Source organism: Neoarius graeffei, chromosome 11, assembly GCF_027579695.1.
Source record: "Neoarius graeffei isolate fNeoGra1 chromosome 11, fNeoGra1.pri, whole genome shotgun sequence".
In the NCBI taxonomy this organism is placed as follows: Eukaryota; Metazoa; Chordata; class Actinopteri; order Siluriformes; family Ariidae; genus Neoarius; species Neoarius graeffei.
The window spans coordinates 20,217,513-20,241,534 of NC_083579.1; the positions used below are offsets into that span (position 1 = coordinate 20,217,513).

Genomic DNA, 24,022 nt, shown 5'->3' on the forward strand with positions numbered 1-24,022 from the left:
TTGTCGGATATTCTCAATTTTGTCATTAAAAAAGTTCATGAAGTCGTTGCTACTACATACTGCAGGTGTGCATGTGTTGATAGTGGACTTATTCCTGGTTAATTTTGCTACAGTATTAAATAGGAATCTAGGATTATTTTTGTTATCTTCTATTAGGGAGAAGAAATATGTTGATCTCGCAGCACTAAGAGCTTTTCTATACTTCAGGAAGCTCTCCTTCCAAGCTAATTTGAACACTACCAATTTTGTTTGACGCCATTTACGTTCCAATTTTCGAGTGGTCTGTTTTAATGTGAGAGTTTCATCATTATACCAGGGTGCTAATTTTTTGTCTCTGACCATTTTCCTTTTTAGAGGAGCTACATTATCTAAAGTATGGCGGAATGTTGACTCTAAGCATTCAGTTGCCTGATCAAGTTCTGCAGGGGCTGACAGTGACCCAATCAAAGTTGACAGCTCTGGGAGATCATTTATAAAGCTCTGTGCAGTAGTTGACGTGAAAGTACGTTTAATACAGTAGCGTGGTGAGGTGCATATATTATTACTCAGACATATTTTGAATGAGATGAGACAATGATCTGAGATAACTTCAGACTGTGGAAGTATGACTATATTGTCTACGTTTAATCTGAATGTTAGTATTAGATCAAGGGTGTGACCACCATTATGGGTCGGTCCTATGACATTCTGCTTAATCCCGACTGAATCTAAGATGGACACAAACGCTGTTTTTAAAGGGTCTTCTGGGTTATCGAAGTGAATATTAAAATCTCCGACAACTAAAGCTTTGTCTAAGGAAATAACCAGATCTGAGATAAAATCTGCAAATTCAGAAAGAAACTCAGAATATGGCCCCGGGGGCCTGTAAATAATAAGCAATGGAATTAACTGGGTAGACTTATTTTTCGAGGCTACATACATTATATGAGTATGAAGAACTTCAAATGTATTAAATTTATAACCAGGTTTGTGTGTTACACCTAGATAATTGTTATAAATAACCGCGACGCCTCCTCCTCTGCCAGTTAGACGAGGCTGGTGTATATAACTGTATCCAGGAGGACTAGCTTCATTTAATGCTATATATTCATTTGGCTTAATCCATGTTTCTGTTAAACACAGTACATTAAACTCCTGATCAGTAATGAGTTCATTAACCATTAGCTCTTTAGATGTAAGAGATCTAATATTTAATAGCCCCACCTTTAGATCAAAGGTGCTGGCAGCAGCTGTACAGTCAGTATGATCTAATTTTATATTGATTAGGTTACTGGAACAAACTCTCTGAAAATTTCTACCTTTTTGTTGAGCTCGGGGAACAGACACAGTCTCGATGTCGTGGGCCCTGAGTGACGACTCTGTGCAGCTAGCAGACAGTCGGTTTAGCCTGTTCGTCTGCTCCCTGGCCTTGGCTCTGGATTGTCAGAAATTAACTAGGCCTATCTACTAACAGATAGCTTTCATTTTTTGATTGAAGTAGGCATGGTGGGTCATAAAGGAACAGAAGTTTGCTCAAGTACTGTGGCGCAAGACCATTCAGTGCTTTATAGGTCAATAGTATGATCAATGCAAAATTTAATTGGGAGCCAGTGCAATGTGGATAAGATGGGAGTGATGTGATCATATCTTCTAGTTCTAGTAAGGACTCATGCTGCTGCATTTTGAACTATGTTATACATTTATTGGAACATCCAGACAGTAAGGCATTACAGTAATCCAACCAAGAGGTAACAAAGGCATGAATTAGTTTTTCTGCATCATGTTGTGACATTAGGCGGCACGGTGGTGTAGTGGTTAGCGCTGTCGCCTCACAGCAAGAAGGTCCTGGGTTCGAGCCCCGGGGCCGGCGAGGGCCTTTCTGTGTGGAGTTTGCATGTTCTCCCCGTGTCCGCGTGGGTTTCCTCCGGGTGCTCCGGTTTCCCCCACAGTCCAAAGACATGCAGGTTAGGTTAACTGGTGACTCTAAATTGACCGTAGGTGTGAATGTGAGTGTGAATGGTTGTCTGTGTCTATGTGTCAGCCCTGTGATGACCTGGCGACTTGTCCAGGGTGTACCCCGCCTTTCGCCCGTAGTCAGCTGGGATAGGCTCCAGCTTGCCTGCGACCCTGTAGAAGGATAAAGCGGCTAGAGATAATGAGATGAGATGAGATGTTGTGACATTATATTTTTTATCTTGGGAATAGTTCTGAGATGAAAGAAAGTTGTCCTCATAATTTTACCAATATGAGTTTCAAATGAAAGCTTGGAGTCAGTGATCACTCCAAGGTCTTTTACTGCTGTACATGAAGAAACAAAGGCTGTAATGATTTTTTATGTTTGGACAATGAGGAACTGAAGACAGGCGCGACAATTCAAGGTGCACTTTATGATGACTTTCACTTTTCAGTAAATACTAAGGTAAACACACATGTTGGGAACACAGCTCTCTTTCTTGTTACTGGTGATCTGAAAGACACACAGTGACGCATGTTAATAGACGTCCAGTAATGAGACACAGGTGTAACTCATCACATGTTACCTGCGGGTTCACCCAGGCTCCTTGCCATTCACAGCTGATGCTCGACCACACCTTCGCTGCCACATACCCCCACTGCCCGACTCAGGCTGGGGAGCCATCTGGCCTGCAGCTGACTCTCCCCCCTTCCCCCAAGCCTATGGACCACCTCAAATTTAAAGGGCTGAAGGGCCAGATAACAATGGGTGATCTGCGTGTTGGCATCCTTCATGCAGTGGCACCACTGGAGCAGATCATTGTTGGAACAGAGGGTAGCAGGTAGTAACGGAGAGTGATGACTGCCTACTTGATAGCCAAACACTCCTTCTCTATGGTGCTGTATTTGACTCTCACATTGAGAGTTTGTGGATGATGCACAGCACTGGGCACATCTCCTGGGACAAAACTGCCCCCAGCCCTCTGTCTGACACAATGGTCTGTAAAACAAAAGGGAGAGCAAAAGGGAGAGAAAGTCAATTGAATGCAATAGTGGGCCCCCACACAAAACTGCTTTAATTTGAGCAAAAGCCAATTTGCATGGCTACGAGAGTCAGGCAATCAGTCAGTGGGCTGGTGATATCTGAAAAATTGGGCACGAACCACCTAGGATCGCCAGCCAGCCCCAGGAACTGCCTCACCCCCTATTTGGTCTTAGGTCTAGGGCAGGCTGAAATTGCTGCAGTCTTATCAAATTGGGGATGCACTTGCGCATGACCCAAGTGGAAGCCCAGATACTATGGTTACACCTGTCTAATTGCAAACTTCTTCGGGCTTGCCGTGAGTCCAGCACACCTCAGCAACCTCAGGACAGCCCTTAGATGTTGTAAATGCCGCTGCCAATCATTATGATAAATAATGATTTCATCTAATTAGGCAGCGGTATACACATTGTGGGGACGGAGGATTTGGTCCATGACACTGAAACATCACTGGGGCCCCAAGCAACCCAAATGGAAGTGTGGCAAATTTGTGTAACTCAAACAGAATGGAAAAGGCAGTTTTTTTAATGGGATAATGTAGTCAAGGGTATCTGCCAGTATCCCTTTGTCAAATTCAGTGTCGAGTAAAAGCAAGCCACGCCTAACAGATCGAGCAGTTAATCAATGCAAAGCATCAGGTATGCATCAAATTTAGACACCACATTGACTTCTATAGTCCACACAAAACCAGACCATCCCATTGATCTTAGGAACTAAGACCACCGGGCTGCTCCAGTCGCTGTGCGACTCCTCAATTACTCTCATGTGAAGTATCGCCTTGAGTTCATCCCGAACCACACTTTTATTGTGCTCAGGGAGCCGATACGGGCAGCTGCGCGCCATCATGCCCGGGAGAGTGTCTCTGTGGTGTTCAGTGGAAGGGGTGAGAACACATCGCAGAATTCCTCCTGCAGCCTGATAACCTGTGCTCTCTGGGATGGTGAGAGGTGGTCTTCACAAGGGTCTGGGATGAATTGGGCCACACCTTTTGGACTTGCCTCTGGTCCCAGCTCCGCCCTCTCCAGAACTACCATTGCCAGAGCCACAGGACCCTCTCTCCACAGTTTCAGGAGATTGAGGTGGCAAGTTTGACATGCATTGCCCTGATCTGTGTTCTCTTCTTCTCTTAGGCCCTTAGCCCACAGATGAGCATAGGCCATCGACGACCCTCCACCAACGAACTCTGTTCTGGGCTTCTTTTGCTGCTTCACTCCAGGTGATCTCAGTTCTGCTTCAGTGTCTCGCCTCCAGCTGTTTCTGGGTCTGCCACATTTTCTCTTCCCCTGCGGGTTCCAAGTCAGGGCCTGGCGTGTGGTGCTGGATGATTCCTTCCTGAGTGTGTGCCCTATCCAGCCCCACTTCCTTCGCAGAATCTTCTTGGCCACTGATTCCTGTCCCGCCCTTTGCCACAGGTCTTCATTCCTGACTTTGTCAGGCCAGCGTATCTTGAATATGCGCCTCAGACAGGTGTTCAAAAATGTCTGGATCTTCCGCAGCATAATTTTTGTAGTCCGCCAAGTCTCACAAGCATAAAGCAGAACTGATTTTACATTTGAGTTGAAAATGCGGAGCTTGGTCTTCATGGTGATCTCCGTAGAAGTCCAGATGTTCTTCAGCATGACAAAGGCTCCTCTCGCCTTTCCAATTCTAGCAGTGACGTCACGGTCGGTGCCTCCCAGATGGTCAATCACACTTGCAAGGTATACAAAGGTCTCTACCTCCTTGATAGGGTCTCCTCCAACAGTGATAGGGGTGTTGGAAGTGGAGTTTATCTTCAGCAGTTCTGTTTTTTTCTTACTGATCTTGAGTCCTGTTTGCACGGATATGGTCTCAAGACGGGTGGTCTTGTCCTGCATTTGGCTTTGGTTGTGTGACAGGAGCGCAAGGTCGTCAGCGAAGTCAAGGTCGTCCAGCTGAGTCCAGGGTGTCCACTGAATCCCATTTTTCCTGCCTGTCGTGGTGGACTTCATGATCCAGTCAATGGCCAGCAGGAAGAGGAATGGTGAGAGTAGGCATCCTTGATGTACTCCTGTCTTCACCTGAAAACTGTCCGACATCTGCCCAGCATGAATGATTCGGCAGCTCATGTTGTTGTACGTGCATTGGATCATTGCAATAATTTTCTGAGGAACTCCATAGTGTCTCAGCAGTTTCCACAGGGTCTTTCTGTCCACACTGTCAAATGCCTTCTCATAATCTATAAAGTTGATGTAGAGTGGGGAGTTCCACTCCAGTGACTGTTCCACAATGACTGGCAATTTGATCAGCGCATGACCTGTTCTTGCGGAAGCCCGCCTGCTGGTCTCGGAGCTTAGGGTCAACTGCCTCCTTCATCCTCTCAAGCATGACTCTGTTTAGAACCTTGCCGGGTACTGAAAGGAGCATAATCCCCCGGTAGTTGCTGCAGACACTGAGATCACCCTTCTTAGGTAGCTTGATGATATTTCCTTCTTTCCATATGGCTGGCACCTCTTCTTTCTCCCATATCTTACTGAAGAGGCTATGAAGAATGTTGACAGTACTTTCCATTGTCAGCTTTAATGGCCTCTGCTGGGATCTCATCCGGACCGGCCGCTTTTCCATTCTTCAGTGCTTTGATGGCCTTTCTTATCTCCCCTTTCGATGGCTTGTCACAGTTGATGGGAAGCTCTGTCTCTGCCGGTGGAATGTCTGGTGGTTCTTCCGGGGCAGGGCAGTTTAAAAGTTCACTGAAATGTTCTGCCCATCGCTTAAGCTGCTTCTCAGTTGTTGTCAGTGGATTACCATTTTTGTCCTTGACAGGCTTGTCTGACTGCTGAGCCCTGCTGGCAAGCCTCCTGGTTATAAAGTACAGTTCTTTCAAGTTTCCCTGTCCTGCAGCGTCCTCTGCATGCCTGGCCAGATCGTCAACATAGTCACGTTTGTCTTTCTTGATGCTGTTCTTCACCTCTCTGTCCACCACTGTGTACTCTTCCTGTGCTTTTGCCTTTTCTGACCTAGTTCGGCTCATGTTCAGGATAGCTTTCTTCTCTTTCCTCAGTTCTAGTTTCTGGTTGGTGTCAGCAGATATCCACTCTTTGTGTTGGTTTTTCTTTTTTCCAAGTACCTCCTCACAGGTGTCCAGCTAGAGTTTCTTGCTGGACTCCCATTGTGTCTCAATGTCTGTCTCAGCATCATCCATCAGTTCTATTCAAGCTAATTTTGAAGGCCTCCTGTATGCCTCTACATTTAAGTAGTCTGACATTGCATTTTGTCCGCATATTACTAGAGGTGTTGTGCTTCTTGAGCCGAAGTCTCACTGATGTTACCAGGAGGTGGTTTTCAGAAGAAACGTCTGCTCCCCTCATCACTCGCACATCCTGCCACGATCTTCTGAATTTCCGACTGATGCAGATATGATCAATCTGATTCTCTGTGACATGGTCAGGGGATCTCCATGTAGCCTTGTGGATGCGCTTGTGAGGGAAGATGCTCCCCCCATCACCAGCTGGTTCAAGGCGCAAATGTCTGCAAACCGCTGTCCATTCTCATTCATTTCTCCAAGTCCATGAGTGCCTATGATGTCCTCATATCCTGTATTGTCTGATCCAATCTTGGAATTGAAATCACCCATTAGTATTGTCATGTCTTTGCTTCTTCCCTCGTCAATGACTGACTGGAGCTGCTGGTAAAACTCGCCCTTTTTCTCTTCCTCGGCATCGTTTGTGGGGGCATAGCATTGAATGATGTTCAGTCTGATGTTTTTCTTCTTGGTGGTGAACTGTGCTGTTATGATGCGGGAGTTGACAGGTTCCCAGCCAGTGAGTGCTCGCTGTGCTTCCGGTGCCAGCAACAGGGCCACGCCTTCAGTGTGTGGGGCACCATCCTCCGTATTCCCTGAGTACAGTAGCTGCTCTCCTGATGCAAGTCTCAACTGTCCTGCCTGCAGCCACCTTGTCTCACTCAGTCCTAGTACACCAATCTTGTATCTTTCCATCTCTCGCGCTACTTGGATTATTCTTCCTGCTTCGTACATTGTCCTGATGTTCCATGTGGCTATTCTTGTTGTTTTCCTGAGTGTCAAAAGGGGCGTCAGCCTTGCAGCTTCCTTGCGACTTTCACTGCGGTGCGTCATAAGTCTCGATGGCTGAGACCCTTCCTTACCCAGGTATATTTCTTGGCTTCTTGTCGTCGATGCTTCTGTAGCTAGTTTTTTTTTTTTTTTACGGGGTGGGGTAGCTAACCCCACGCCCAACCTTCCTCCTTTATCCGGGCTTAGGACCGGCTGTTGCCAGGCGGAGTTCTGATCTGTGTGCCTGACCTCATAGTTTACTTCCCCAATTCACTGTGTAACTTCAAAGGGCCCATGCCACTTGGAAAGTAATTTGGAGCTCAACGTGGACAGTAAAATAAGTACTTTATCTCCTGGTGCAGATTCTCTCAGCTGTGTCCCTCAGGTGGGATTGACGTTCTTGCGCCTGTCGCAGATTCTCCTGGGTTATGTGACTCAGTGCGTGGAGTTTTGCTCTCAAGTTAAGAATGTACTGAATTTCTTTTTTGCTTTGAGAAAGTCCTTCCTCCCAATTTTCTTTAATGATGTCTCAGATGCCATGGGACTTGTGCCAATACAACAATTCAAACAGGGCAAACCATGGCATCACAGAGGCTTGTGGGACCTTGCGCACTGCAAATAACAGAGGGTCTAAACCACTTATCCCAGTTTCTATTATCCCCATGAACAAACTTACAAATCATGTTTTTAAGTGTTTGATTAAATCGTTCGACCAGCCCTTTTGTCTGTGGATGGGAAACACTGGTAAGAATCGACTTAATTCCTGATAATTTATCTAGTTCACATATTGTGCATGCCATGAAAGTAGTGCCTTAATCAGTCAGGATGCCTTTCAGAATCCCGACTCAGGAGATAATGCAGAAGAGTGTCTCTGCAACACTACATGCAGAGATATTGTGAAGAGGCACTGCTTCTGGGTATCGCGTTGCATAATCCACTATAACACAAAGCGATACCCACATGCATATCAATTGAATGGTATGACAAGATCCATGCCAATTCTTTCGAAGGGGAATCTCCCTTAATGGTAATAGGTGCAATGGCGCTTTTAGCATGGCTGCTGGATTTACCAGCTGGCATTTCCGACAAGCTGCAAACTACCTGCAGACATCGGCGTGAATCCCTGGCCAATAAAATCGGGCCATGAGACAATTTCATGTTTTGTCCTGACCTAGATGCCCAGCCATGGGATTATGATGAGCTGCATGGAATAAAAGTTCCTGACAGCTTTTCGGGACCAACAACTGTGTTGTCTTCTCCTCAGTGTGTCCTGCATCACTTGATATAGCCTATATACAACAATAATACAAAAATATGGAAAGGAAAGCGCAAAGTTAGGCTGGAGTTTTTGACCATCAATTACTTTCACTTGGTCATGAAAGTAATTGATGTGTGTTTCAGAGATGCATGTCTTGGACACTTGTCACACATTTGCTTCAGCGGGAAATCCCCAGAGGGATTTCCCAGAGAGAGAGGAGGGGCAGTGCAGACGGCCCTGGGATTGCCTCCCCAGCCAATGTTGCCATGGGATCCATCCACTACTAACTGTTTTATGAATGTTCTAAACCCTAGCCGATCTGTTCCCAGGATAAGTGGATGGGTGAAGCTCGGACTAACCGCCACCTCCACACTGCCTTTCACCCTGGAAACAAATAGTGATGGACAGTAGTGGATATTTGTGGACATCCCCATGTACACACCTCCCCTTCACCAATCGTGTGTTTCCCAGGGCCCCGCATTGAGTCAGGCTTTGATGCATGGAGTTTTGACTACAACCAGAATCTACCAAAGCCTGATGTATATCAAGGAGGACTAGCTTAATTTAATGGTACATACTCATTTGATTTAATCCATGTTTCTCTTAAACACAGGATATTAAACTCCTCATCAGTAATAAGTTCATTAACAATTAGCGCTTTTAGATGTAAGAGATATATTTTATAGTCCTACCTGATGTACCTGATAGCATGATGTAATCTAATTAATATAAAATTGCTAGAAGCAGCTCTGGGTATTTCTACTTTTTTGTATAGCTCGATTAACAGACATGGTTTTGATATAGTGGAACCTGAGTGACGACTCTGTGCAGCTAGCAGACAGTTGGTTTAGCCTGTTCATCTGCTCTCTGGCTTTGGCTCTGGATTGACAAATTAACTAGGCCTGTTCTGAAACTATGGGCTTTGCTGCAAGAAATGAGAGCAGCACCTTCCTGAGTGGGATGGATACTGTCACGCCCTAACAGGTCAGCCTTGCCCTCAAAACTACTCCAGTCATCTATAAAGCCCACATTGTTTTCAGAGCACCACCTGGACAGGCAGCAGTTCAGCAAACATGACCTATTGTAAGCTACATCGCCATGGGGCCAGAGCATACTACAGCATTGGACATCACCTTTGCTAGGATCAAGGTATCAATTGAAAGCAGAACCAAAATTGAATTTACAGTGGGGCAAAAAAGTATTTAGTCAGCCACCAATTGTGCAAGTTCTCCCACTTAAAAAGATGAGAGAGGCCTGTAATTTTCATCATAGGTTCACTTCAACTATGAGAGACAGAATGGGGGGAAAGAATCCAGGAAATCACATTGTAGGATTTTTAATGAATTAATTGGTAAATTCCTCGGTAAAATAAGTATTTGGTCACCTACAAACAAGCAAGATTTCTGGCTCTCACAGACCTGTAACAACTTCTTTAAGATGCTCCTCTGTCCTCCACTCGTTACCTGTATTAATGGCACCTGTTTGAACTCATCAGTATAAAAGACACCTGTCCACAACCTCAAACAGTCACACTCCAAACTCCACTATGGCCAAGACCAAAGAGCTGTCAAAGGGCACCAGAAACAAAATTGTAGACCTGCACCAGGCTGGGAAGACTGAATCTGCAATAGGTAAGCAGCTTGGTGTGAAGAAATCAACTGTGGGACCAATCATTAGAAAATGGAAGACATACAAGACCACTGATAATCTCCCTCGATCTGGAGCTCCACGCAAGATCTCACCCCATGGGGTCAAAATGATCACAAGAACGGTGAGCAAAAATCCCAGAACCACATGGGGGGGACCTATTGAATGACCTACAGAGAGCTGGGACCAAAGTAACAAAGGCTACCATCAGTAACACACTACGACGCCAGGGACTCAAATCCTGCAGTGCCAGACGTGTCCCCCTGCTTAAGCCAGTACATGTCCAGGCCCGTCTGAAGTTTGCTAGAGAGCATTTGGATGATCCAGAAGAGGATTGGGAGAATGTCATATGGTCAGATGAAACCAAAATAGAACTTTTTGGTAAAAACTCAACTTGTCCTGTTTGGAGGAGAAAGAATGCTGAGTTGCATCCAAAGAACACCATACCTACTGTGAATCATGGGGGTGGAAACATCATGCTTTGGGTCTGTTTTTCTGCAAAGGGACCAGGATGACTGATCCGTGTAAAGGAAAGAATGAATGGGGCCATGTATCTTGAGATTTTGAGTGAAAACCTCCTTCCATCAGCAAGGGCATTGAAGATGAAACGTGGCTGGGTCTTTCAGCATGACAATGATCCCAAACACACCGCCCGGGCAACGAAGGAGTGGCTTCGTAAGAAGCATTTCAAGGTCCTGGATTGGCCTAGCCAATCTCCAGATCTCAACCCCATAGAAAATCTTTGGAGGGAGTTGAAAGTCCGTGTTGCCCAGCGACAGCCCCAAAACATCACTGCTCTAGAGGAGATCTGCATGGAGGAATGGGCCAAAATACCAGCAACAGTGTGTGAAAACCTTGTGAAGACTTACAGAAAACGTTTGACCTCTGTCATTGCCAACAAAGGGTATATAACAAAGTATTGAGATGAACTTTTGTTATTGACCAAATACTTATTTTCCACCATAATTTGCAAATAAATTCTTTAAAAACCAGACAATGTGATTTTCTGGATTTTTTTTTCTCATTTTGTCTCTCATAGTTGAGGTATACCTGTGATGAAAATTACAGGCCTCCCTCATCTTTTTAAGTGGGAGAACTTGCACAATTGGTGACTGACTAAATACTTTTTTGCCCCACTGTACAAGTAAATGATATTTCTGTTGAACAAGTACAAGAGACTAAACTTCTGGGCATTACTGTTAATCATACTTTATTATGGTCTAACCATATTGATAAAATTGTAAGAAAAATGGGAAGGGGAGTGTCGGTTGTAAGAAGAATTTCAAAAGGTATGCCACCGGAAGTTATCAAACAGGTTCTAAATGTGTTAGTGATGTCACAGTTAGATTATTGTTTTGTAATATGATCTAGTGCTTCTATGAAAAACATGAGAAAACTGCAAGTTGTTCAAAATAAAGCAGCGCGTTGTGCATTACATTGTTCTTACAGAACCAACATGAAGGACATGCATAATCGAATGAAATGGTTAACTGTAAGACTGAGGTCTTATGTTTTGTTAACCTTTTTGAGGAATATTATGTTAACACAGTCCCCAAGAATACTGTATAAAAGGTTACTGCTTAATTTTGTTCAACATGAATATCAAACGCGATATGCAACTGATGGAAGGTTTATATTGCCCAGAGCCAATACATGTAGTATTCAGAAGACAGTCATATATAGAGCGATGGAGAGGTGGAACTCATTGCCAGTGTATATTGTGCATGAGAATACTAGGGAAAGATTTAAGATGCTGATAAAACAATACCTTGTGGGATTTCATGAATTATAATTTTGTTGTGGGAAGTCCAAAATATTACTGAGTATGATAAAAATGGACTGTATTGTTTATTGTTTTATTGAGTTTGTATTATGATTTATGTTTTTGGAAGTGAGGAGTGGGAGTGGGGGGTGTCTCGGGGTGCAGGTGTCTGGCGTGTGTTCACTGGTGCCATTCTACAAGGGACCCTCCGCTGTTGGGGGGTGTAGGTGGGCATGTGTTGGGGGCTGGGTGTCTGCATCCTCAGGTCACTCTCAAACTTACTTCTTTCTTTTGGTGGTGTTTGTTTTTTTATTATTTGATTTGGAGAAAAGGTAATATGGAAAGTGGAGAGAAACCCATGGTAATGTATATTACAACCCCGATTCCAAAAAAGTTGGGACAAAGTACAAATTGTAAATAAAAACGGAATGCAATAATTTACAAATCTCAAAAACTGATATTGTATTCACAATAGAACATAGACAACATATCAAATGTCGAAAGTGAGACATTTTGAAATTTCATGCCAAATATTGGCTCATTTGAAATTTCATGACAGCAACACATCTCAAAAAAGTTGGGACAGGGGCAATAAGAGGCTGGAAAAGTTAAAGGTACAAAAAAGGAACAGCTGGAGGACCAAATTGCAACTCATTAGGTCAATTGGCAATAGGTCATTAACATGACTGGGTATAAAAAGAGCATCTTGGAGTGGCAGTGACTCTCAGAAGTAAAGATGGGAAGAGGATCACCAATCCCCCTAATTCTGCGCCGACAAATAGTGGAGCAATATCAGAAAGGAGTTCGACAGTGTAAAATTGCAAAGAGTTTGAACATATCATTGACAGTGCATAATATCATCAAAAGATTCAGAGAATCTGGAAGAATCTCTGTGCGTAAGGGTCAAGGCCGGAAAACCATACTGGGTGCCCGTGATCTTTGGGCCCTTAGACGGCACTGCATTACATACAGGCATGCTTCTGTATTGGAAATCACAAAATGGGCTCAGGAATATTTCCAGAGAACATTATCTGTGAACACAATTCACCTTGCCATCCACCGTTGCCAGCTAAAACTCTATAGTTCAAAGAAGAAGCCGTATCTAAACATGATCTAGAAGCGCAAATGTCTTCTCTGGGCCAAGGCTCATTTAAAATGGACTGTGGCAAAGTGGAAAACTGTTCTGTGGTCAGACGAATCAAAATTCGAAGTCCTTTATGGAAATCAGGGACGCCGTGTCATTCGGACTAAAGAGGAGAAGGACGACCCAAGTTGTTGTCAGTGCTCAGTTCAGAAGCCTGCATCTCTGATGGTATGGGGTTGCATTAGTGTGTGGGGCATGGGCAGCTTACACATCTGGAAAGACACCATCAATGCTGAAAGGTATATCCAGGTTCTAGAGCAACATATGCTCCCATCCCATGCTCTCTTTCAGGGAAGACCTTGCATTTTCCAACATGACAATGCCAAACCACATACTGCATCAATTACAGCATCATGGCTGCGTAGAAGAAGGGTCCGGGTACTGAACTGGCCAGCCTGCAGTCCAGATCTTTCACCCATAGAAAACATTTGGCGCATCATAAAATGGAAGATATGACAAAAAAGACCTAAGACAGTTGAGCAACTAGAATCCTACATTAGACAAGAATGGGTTAACATTCCTATCCCTAAACTTGAGCAACTTGTCTCCTCAGTCCCCAGACGTTTACAGACTGTTGTAAAGAGAAAAGGGGATGTCTCACAGTGGTAAACATGGCCTTGTCCTAACTTTTTTGAGATGTGGTGTTGTCATGAAATTTAGAATCACCTATTTTTTTCTCTTTAAATGATACATTTTCTCAGTTTAAACATTTGATATGTCATCTATGTTCTATTCTGAATAAAATATGGAATTTTGAAACTTCCACATCATTGCATTCTGTTTTTATTTACAATTTGTACTTTGTCCCACCTTTTTTTTGGAATCAGGGTTGTAGAAATGAGCAGATTTATGAATTTTTATTGTACTTGATTCAAATATGTGAACTATTGTGTGTTTGGTTTGTAGTGTATTGTATGTTGTAATGTATTGTGTATGTGTATTGTATGTATATGTATGATTTGTTTAATGTTGTGATGTGAGAAGATTGGACACCAGGAAGAATAGCCTTGTTTATAACAAGTGCTAATCGTGATTCCGAATAAAAATGAAAAAATGAAATTTAAATACCTCTACATAGTTACTCTTAGTAACATCAGACTGACAAAGGCATATATTGTTCGCTCCTACATGAACAACTATCTCTGAAACCTATGCTCACCTAAGACCCTAAGATTACCTGCTATGTCTTGCATCCTGGCTCCTACACACCTGTCAAGTTGCTGGTGCTCCTAAAGGCTGAGCTAATTTCACTTGCCTTAAGATAGGGTCTCCTATAACCAGAGCTCTTTCAGGTTTCTCAGCGGGTGCTTCACTGAGGAGAGTAAACCTGTTAGGCACATGAAGCAGAGAGGAGTGGTGCTCCTGTAGGAGAGCCTTGGCTCTGTGATTATGCTGCCAAGTCATCACCCATTTGCCCCACTGTGAGGGCTGTAATGCTGGAGCATCCAGACTTTCCTCTGCAGAAACTACACTGCTCTTGTTCTCACTAACCTCCTCTAGAGTCTGGGTGTGCACCTCTAAAGCTGTAATATTCTCTGTCAGAGACCTAACTAATATACACTTACCACAAATAAAGCTATTACTAATGACAGAGGAAGAATGACTTAACATCCTGCACTCAACACATTGAACAAGCTGAATGTGTGCTATGATAAATGGTTTGCGTACATTAATCGAAGATCTGTTGATATTCAGGCAGATCCGATGTGGATGGCCTCCGATTGCTCTTTGCATGGGAAGGAAAAAACTTGCTGTCTTTGGCATTCTCTGGGAAAAAATAAATAATTGCGGAAGAAAGGCCATAATGATAATAAATAACTACCCTTTTCCCTTTACTTTAAATTACTTTACTTTCTTAAATTGTTTGTTCATTCATACATTCGTTATGCTTCCGACTGGACTCTCACCATATATCTAAATCAGATGTTTATCTTTTGCAGAGTGCATGTGCGCAGGACAGATAAGGTGGGCACAGAAGCTGCATTCCATCCCATAGAGGAGTACATGCTGCATGTAGAGGACCAGTTCCAGAGCCTGGCACGCCGCATGCACATTGACAAGAAACGTGTTTACCTGGCCACTGATGACCCTTCACTACTGCAGGAGGCCAAGTCTAAGTATGTATGCAAATATCAGAGTGATATGCAGAGTCACAGAATTTGTATTTTTGGCAACAAAGAGAAGTATTAAGATAATGAGATACTTATTTACATCAGGAATTAACTTCTAAAATTCCAGGAAGATTTTTTTAAACATTCAATACCCTGGTTTCTCAACTTCAGAGTTTAGCATTTAGTTGAGTGTGATTGCGAAATAAAACACTAATTGTTCTCCAATTTTATTGTCATCATTTAGTGTATTGTGGAAGCATATGTTATGGCATCTCTATTACTGGATCAGCAAAAAACATTTTGTATTTCCAGACATAACATTTTTGAGTTTTTTGTTTGTTTTTAAATTTCCTTATTAAAAATACACATGTGCAGTCTCCACTGAAAGTATTGGATGGGAAGGCCAATTATTTTGTTTTTGTCATACACTGAAGACTACCACCTTGTTGTGGTGGAGGGCCTTGTGTATCTTGATGATCCTGAGAGCTATTCTGGTGGGAGCTATTGCTCCTGGTAGGGCCACCCAAGCCAGATTGGTCAAAGGGAAGAGGCAAGACGAAGAGTAGTTCAATCTTACCCCCAGTCCATGACAGTGGGCCAGGACACCCCATGGCTGGGTATTAAGGTGGCAGTCCCACCACCTGGCTAGTCTGTGTCAGGTTAACACCCCGGCCAGATGAACCCTTCCATGTTACAACACCTACCAGAGATAACCGGACTGACCTTCAAAGGAATTGACCCTTGGTTCTCAACAACGGACTACGACTCATGGATATGAGGCACACCATCTGCATCACAACTTGGATCATCCTCAGCCATCTCCACACTGGTGCAGCCACCCTTCTATCCTGTGAGCTCTCCACCTACATCATCACTTTTGTCGGTCTGTGCGAAGTTCACAGGACTGATAGCAGTGAGTATTCAGTTGACCACCACGTCTTCCTCTGAAGCAGACCACCCAACAGCAGAGGACATGGCTGGCTAATTGGCTCAAAGAGAGGTTAAAACTATTGTCCTCCAATCAATACACAATTCATGATATCTTCAAGTTTGCAGATGAAATCCGCACTCTAACAATCAATATTGGAGATGTACTAGTATCATATGATGTTGCTTCATTTTTCACCAACATTCCGTTGGATGAAACTATACAGATTCTTGTAAACAAAGCATTTGAAGGAAACTGGTTGAATGACATGTATGGCTTACAATTAAGTAGAGTGGACCTCGTCAATCTTCTTAGCATAGCAAATAAACACCAACTGTTCTAATTTAATGGAACACTATATGAGTAGATTGACGGCATTGCTATGGGTTCCCCACTTGGGCCTCTTCTAGGCAATGTATTTGTGTTCAATCGAGAATATTCTTCATCAAGAAGGTCAAATGCCAGAATACTATCTGAGGTATGTTGATGACACCATAGTAGTAATGGAAGCCTCTAAATTTCTGGAGGTCCTAAATCAGTGCCATGCCTCTTTCACCATGGAAATTGAGAAAGATGGCATGCTTCCCTTTCTTGGCTTACAACTTCTCAGTAAGTCCTGTCACATTGAAACTAAGGCCCCGTCCACACGGCAACGGATTCAGGTGAATCTGATAAAATTGTTTATCGTTTCGGCCTGGCGTCCACACGGCACCAGCGTTTTGGGGCACCCAAAACGAGAACGGGTTCCAGAGTGGAAAAATCTGGCAACGGCGCCGTTGCGAAGTCGTCTGGATGAGTAGAATGGATTTGTTTACGATGACGTCACAACCACATGACTAGAACAAGCAGCACTCTCGCTGTTTTGTATGAACCACTGCATTGCATTCACTTTTGTATACAACTTTTAAATAAACAAGTAACTGAACCATTTCTTGAATTTCTTTTTTTTATTGGATAAGACTACTTTTCAAAATGTTCACACAATATAAAAAGTTATATAAATTATATAAAAATGCTTTTCAAAATGTTCACACACAATAAGAAAATTAAGTTATATAAAACTATGCACACTAATAAAACTAATTTGTACACACAGAAGGCACGATTTCCTCGCGTAGTCGCAGCCATCTTCTTCTTGTTGTGTGTTTGTTCCTGACAGTGCTTCACACCGGGTAGAAGAAGGGGTTTATGCGCATGCGTCTACTTCTTCTATTGTTCTGGTGTCTCCGATGGGACTGTCTTACAGCGCCCCTAGAGGTGTGGCATGTGTATTGCATCGTTTTCAGCAAGCGTTGCGTTGCCATATGTACCTGATATTTTACTGATCCGTTGCCCATGTGGACGCAATATTTTTTTTAATAAAATCTCGTTGCCGTTGTCGTGTGGATGTAGCCTAAAGTGTGCATCAAGCCAACAAACACACTACAAAAGTCACGTTGACGACCGCTATAAACATGGCTGATTTAAAACAATGCTGGACAGAATCTATCGATTGTTGTCCTCATGGTCCTATTTTAACGATGAATGTGACCGTTTAAGGAAAGTGGTCCTATGCCTGAAGTACCCACAAGCCTTAATTGACAATACCATCAAAGGATTTGTCAATTCTAAATTTTGTACATCAGAAGCTAAAGAACCAGACAACATCAGAATCACCACAGCATTCAAGGACCAATGTTCAGCTAACATCATCAGAAGGAAATTACAAAACCTAGGTAACAAGATAAATACTAGAATCCAACCTGTATTTGTGAGCCATAAATTCAATGATGCGCTAAAGCTGCAAGAGGAAACACCACCGATTTATAAATCAGCAACAGGTGGTATATAGTTTTAAATGTGACTCTTTTGATGACAGTTATATAGGTTATACCTTTAGACACTTGCATGAGCATATCAAAGAGCACACAGGCTTCATACATCATTAAACACTATAGGATGGCACACAGTATTGCACCTAAAGACATTAACAAGAACGTTGTCTTAAAGTGTCAGAATAAATTTGACTGCTCATTGTCCGAAATGCTCTACATTTGTGAAAGAAGACCAACTCTCAACGTGCAGTCGGACTCCCTACGGCCTAAACTTTTTGTTTAGCATTATGCTAATCTATCCCTATATGTGTTGACGTTGACTTAGCTTACGAAGACTCGCTTGATTAGTGTCTGAGTGACACAGAAACATCATGCTCTTTTCCTTAATTTTTATCACACTTTGTTCTTAAATAACTGATAGAAAATATTTAACTTTTCACGATATTCTATTTGATATGCAATAGTATGTTCATATCTCCCAACATGCAAAATGAATGGCAAGCACCACTGACAGGTCAGGAATCAATTGGTCACCTATCAAAAAGTTCTGCATGGATTCTAATTTTGTTATTATGATGAATGTGATATTCCCCTTGTATTAAATGAAGGGGGGTTTGTTTCTGTTCAGATGTAACCAAGTTATGAAACGTAACTTACTTGGACACAAATATCACAGCTTCTCAAAACGCGTACAATCCATCATGTTGAATGATTATCGTAGGGGAGCTGTTAAATACTCTCAGGTGATGCACATCATACTTGAATGTGGGGACTAGTGGGAAATTCAAAGCTTAGGAAAAAGGTTACAGCTGTTTTGAGCTAAACATACCCAAAACAGGACACGATAAAACTACAGACCTTAACATGTTGATTTGATTTATAATCGTAAGTTCTGGTAATTTTGATTGTGCTTGACTGACTGAATGAATTATTGTTTTGACTAAAGTAAACTTTTTTATTATTATTATTAAAACAGATTGAATGTAACCCATGCAGACATACGTGGCTACATTTGCAGTGCCTTTTAAAAGATCTGTAACCCTGAACAACCATTCCCATAGATAACTAGTAAGTACTAAAATGAAAAGACCTTTATTACAGAAAAGGGTAATTAATAATAAACAAACAAACAAACAAACAAACCTACCTATCTTCCTACCTACCTACTTTAGTAGGTATGGTAAGTAATGTCCCAATTTCCAGCACAAATTAATGGGGAAATTTTGAAAAACATTGATTTTACAGGAGTTAGGAACAGGCTGACACTGAAATCATCCTGGGTATAGTACTTTACAAAAGTCTTAGGCACCCTATTTTTTTTTGGTACAAACATTGTTATAGATTTTTATTTTATAACTTCTACATTATGCAGTCAGTACAAAAACATTTTTGATTTCCAAACATTAATTTTTCAACAAAGAATTAAATATTACAAAAAATTGTTTGTATGTCAGTAAAGAAAGCAGCGTATTATAACAATCCACTTTTCTGGCAAAAAACATAATGAAGGCTGCTGGGGTTTGCTGCAAAAATAAAAAGCAAGTGCAACAGTTTCAGTCTAAAGAAGAAGTGTGGCTGGTTCTGGAACATGCTTAGTAAAATTTGCCAGCTAATTCCCTTACAACACACATTGTACCTGAAACTGCTATTTTTTTCTATATTTTCATAAAGTGATAGAGATATAAATAGTAATAAATGAAACAAAGTCAATATTTGGTGTGATGACCCTTTGCTATAAAAAAATAGTAGTCTCAGGTACAATTTCTGCAGTTTTATAAGAAAATTAGCTGATAAGTTTTACTTAGCGTCTTGCAGAACCAGCCACAGTTCTTCAGGAGAGTTTGGTTGTCACACTTGCTTATTTTTGCAGCAAAACCCAACAGCCTTCATCATGTTTTTGTCTTTCATTAATTATAATATTTAACAATATTCACTGCAATGTTAAATTTCCTTGCTAATATACATTTATACAGTGGTGCCTGAAAGTTTGTGAACCCTTTAGAATTTTCCATATTTCTACATAAATATGACCTAAAACATCATCAGATTTTCACACAAGTCCTAAAAGTAGATAAAGAGAACCCAGTTAAACAAATGAGACAAGAATATTATACTTGGTCATTTATTTATTGAGGAAAATCATCCAATATTACTTATCTGTGAGTGTCAAAAGTATGTGAACCTTTGCTTTCAGTCTCTGGTGTGACCCCCTTGTGCAGCAATAACTGCAACTAAACATTTCCGGTAACTGTTGATCAGTCCTGCACACCGGCTTGGAGGAATTTTAGCCCATTCCTCCGTACAGAACAGCTTCAACTCTGGGATGTTGGTGGGTTTCCTCACATGAACTGCTCGCTTCAGGTCCTTCCACAACATTTCCATTGGATTAAGGTCAGGACTTTGACTTGGTCATTCCAAAACATTAACTTTATTCTTCTTTAACCATTCTTTGGTAGAACGACTTGTGTGCTTAGGGTCGTTGTCTTGCTGCATGACCCACCTTCTCTTGAGATTCAGTTCATGGACAGATGTCCTGACATTTTCCTTTAGAATTCGCTGGTATAATTCAGAATTCATTGTTCCATTAATGATGGCAAGCCGTCCTGGCCCAGATGCAGCAAAACAGGCCCAAACCATGATACTACCATCACCATGTTTCACAGATGGGATAAGGTTCTTATGCTGGAATGCAGTGTTTTCCTTTCTCCAAACAGAACGCTTCTCATTTAAACCAAAAAGTTCTATTTTGGTCTCATCCGTCCACAAAACATTTTTCCAGTAGCCTTCTGGCTTGTCCACGTGATCTTTAGCAAACTGCAGACAAGCAGCAATGTTCTTTTTGGAGAGCGGTGGCTTTCTCCTTGCAACCCTGCCAAGCACACCATTGTTGTTCAGTGTTTTCCTGATGGTGGACTCATGAACATTAACATTAGCCAATGTGAGAGAGGCCTTCAGTTGCTTAGAAGTTACCCTGGGGTCCTTTGTGACCTTGCTGACTATTACATGCCTTGCTCTTAGTGATCTTTGTTGGTCAGCCACTCCTGGGGAGGGTAACAACGGTCTTGAATTTCCTTCATTTGTACACAATCTGTCTGACTGTGGATTGGTGGAGTCCAAACTCTTTAGAGATGGTTTTGTAACCTTTTCCAGCCTGATGAGCATCAACAACGCTTTTTCTGAGGTCCTCAGAAATCTCCTTTGTTCGTGCCATGATACACTTCCACAAACGTGTTGTGAAGATCAGACTTTGATAGATCCCTGTTCTTGAAATAAAACAGGGTGCCCACTCACACCTGATTGTCATCCCATTGATTGAAAACACCTGACTCTAATTTCACCTTCAAATTAACTGCTAATCCTAGAGGTTCACATACTTTTGCCACTCACAGATATGTAACATTGGATCATTTTCCTCAATAAATAAATGACCAAGTATAATATTTTTGTCTCATTTGTTTAACTGGGTTCTCTTTATCTACTTTTAGGACTTGTGTGAAAATCTGATGATGTTTTCAGTCATATTTATGCAGAAATATAGAAAATTCTAAAGGGTTCACATACTTTCAAGCACTACTTCTCATGGAATGGCCCATATACTGAATGTGGCCCATATACTACACTGTGCATCAGGTATCCAGATTACGAGTTCATCAGCGATAATTCCATCTCCTGGTCAGCTGGCCTACACAACCGCTACACTGAGAACTCATTAAGAGGAGTGATCCTTGACATCCACTTCCTGTCCCAGACCAGCTTCTTGGTCTGCACTTTCTCCTCCCAGGTACACAACTATTTCCTTAATTAATTAATTTTTAAGTTCTGACACATGTGTATATACAGTATAGTATATACAGTACTACTCAAAAGTTTGGACACCTTCTAATTCAGTGGTTTTACTTTTAATTAATAAAAATAAAGGCACTTAATGTACGATACTTCATGGATTACTTATAGTAACGATGAACTTGTTTCTCTTAGTTGAGCGATTCTTGACATAATATGGATTATTACAGTTGTGGAATAGGGTTATGTACTGTTTGATGTCAAACACATTAAGAAGGCAAGAAATTTTATGAATTAACTTTTGACAAGTTTTGTTGAATGTGTCTATGTCATAAAAAGAAAATCACATGTTTGCCTGAAGATATAAAGTTTATCTTCTCATGCTGAAAAACTCATATTTTTCATATGAAATACATCCTGGACCTGAATAACACATTTTCCAATATGTTCACTTGTGAGGATATTGATGTCACTTCCAATGTTTTCCCACAGACTTGACACGCGTTGTCAAAATGGCATACCGGTTCAAAATTAAAATTATTTTGATTAACTTGCGTATTTTTTGTGGTTGTGTCTATATAATAAAAAGAATATTACAGTGGCATGAAGGTATGAAGTTTATTTTCAAGTGGTGAATGTATACGTACTTCATGAGTGAGTTAAGCAAATTTTATTTCATAGTTTTGATGTCTTCAGTGTTGATCTACAATGTAGAAAATAATCAAAGTACAGAAAAACCTATGAATCAGTAGGTGTGTCCAAACTTTTGACAGGTATACTGTAGTTCCTGACATAGCATTCCCCCAAACTACTTCTCTCACATAAAAAGGTGTGTCGTGTGGCCTACGAGATCATGCAGACACTGCACCCAGATGCCTCATCCTACTTCTACTCACTGGATGATATCTACTACTTCGGGGGGCAGAATGCACACAATCAAGTGGCTATTTATGCACATGAGCCCCGTGGCCAAGGAGAGATTCTTTTGGAGCCTGGAGATGTTATTGGAGTGGCTGGCAACCACTGGGATGGCTACTCTAAGGGCATCAACCGCAAGACTGGTCGCACTGGCCTCTACCCCTCTTACAAGGTGAAGGAGAAAATTGAGACAGTGAAGTACCCCACTTACCATGAAGCTGACAAGCTGCTTAAGAAACAGTAGAGGGCTCAAGAGATGCTGGGAAATACATTTCATACTTTATATAGTATAATGAAGAAAGCCTAGACCTCCTGGATGGAAAATGCACTTTGTGTGTTTGTGTGTGTCTGTGTGATAGACCGTGACGGAGTGCATGTGTGTCTGACCTTTGACCTGAAAGGGGCCATTAGAATTGTTAAAAAAAAAAAAAAGTGTAAACTGGACAAGCAGGATTAGCAAACATGCAACTGCAGGTATTTTCCCTAAACCTCCAACTAAAATGAAGGCAACCACATTTGTTCATTTCAGAGAAGATGATTTTAAAAAGCAGCACTACAGGCAGCTTAAAACAAGAAATCCTAAATTTTAATACCCAGTTTGAGCTTGTGTACTGTTTTCCTGTGATGTTTCCCCCCAGTATGAACACTGACTTCATCTTTACATTAGTCATACACCTCTCCTCCTCTGTTTCTGTTCTCTGAACATTAATGTGCACACCCCAAACAAAAGCTTTAACTTTCCTTTGTTGTCTTGTCCTTTTAAAACCATGATTTTAAAAATATTTCACAGTAGTTATATTGCATTATGTCAGTGTATCTCTGTGTTTTTGCTCATGTGGAACACGGATCCAAATAATGTGCCTAATGCCTAAGAATAATAGCTGATGCATCACACAATGCTACATAACTTTGATGCAAACTCCAGCGCCTTACAGAGGATTACACTCCTGACCTTCTACTCCTTGCTGTTCACTATGTTTTCAAAGGATTCTCTAATGTTAAATGTAATTCTCAACAGCTAAAAACACAGGACAGTAAACTTAAAATTAAAGATAATTAGTACAATTAATGATGACGAAGCTAAGAATGAATATAAGTATGACAATGGAATATCATTGTGGTGACATTTTAGTGTACTACAGTGATTTAATATTTTATGTTTGTGTGGACATTGCCTTTTCTAAACCGATCAAATAAACTCGATCAGACATTGTACCTTTTTGCATGTCTTTGGCTAGCTTTTTTTTTTTTTGCCAATCTGCTGCTCAGGCTGTGGTACTGTTGGAATTTGAAATTGCAGTCTCCCAATGATCGAGTGAATGCTTTTCTGTTATCTCTCTAGAGACACGGTTCTCATTTTTGACCATTAGATTAAATAATAATATTTAATAATTTGCTAAATGGTGCAGGAAGCATGCTATGCCATGATTGTGCAACATCATCAAAATCACTGTAACATCAGAACCACTCTTATGCAATCTCATTCAAATTGGTCTCTAGGGGCACTGATTTGTGCACACAAAAACAATCATATCTCTTTGAAAATAATGTTGACAGTGAATTTTTTTCTTACTTTGATTATTTTACTTAAACTATAAAAAAAAAATTCTCTAACCTTTTAGCTTCACCCACTCGACTGTGCAATAATTTGCA

General features: G+C 41.6%; 1 protein-coding gene across 4 annotated transcripts in view; it reads left to right on the plus strand.

The window, feature by feature from the left end:
• LOC132894163 (alpha-(1,6)-fucosyltransferase-like) overlaps nucleotides 1–23,582 on the plus strand; it is a 314,613-nt gene extending 291,031 nt beyond the window's left edge. For all 4 annotated transcript variants that reach the window (XM_060933576.1, XM_060933577.1, XM_060933575.1 and 1 more), the window contains 3 exons: nucleotides 14,756–14,932; nucleotides 21,299–21,449; nucleotides 22,281–23,582. In XM_060933576.1, the coding sequence (XP_060789559.1) occupies nucleotides 14,756–14,932; nucleotides 21,299–21,449; nucleotides 22,281–22,613 (661 nt within the window). In that variant the 3' untranslated portion in view covers nucleotides 22,614–23,582. The remainder of the gene's footprint in view (nucleotides 1–14,755; nucleotides 14,933–21,298; nucleotides 21,450–22,280) is intronic.
• The last annotated feature ends 440 nt before the right edge of the window (nucleotides 23,583–24,022 follow it).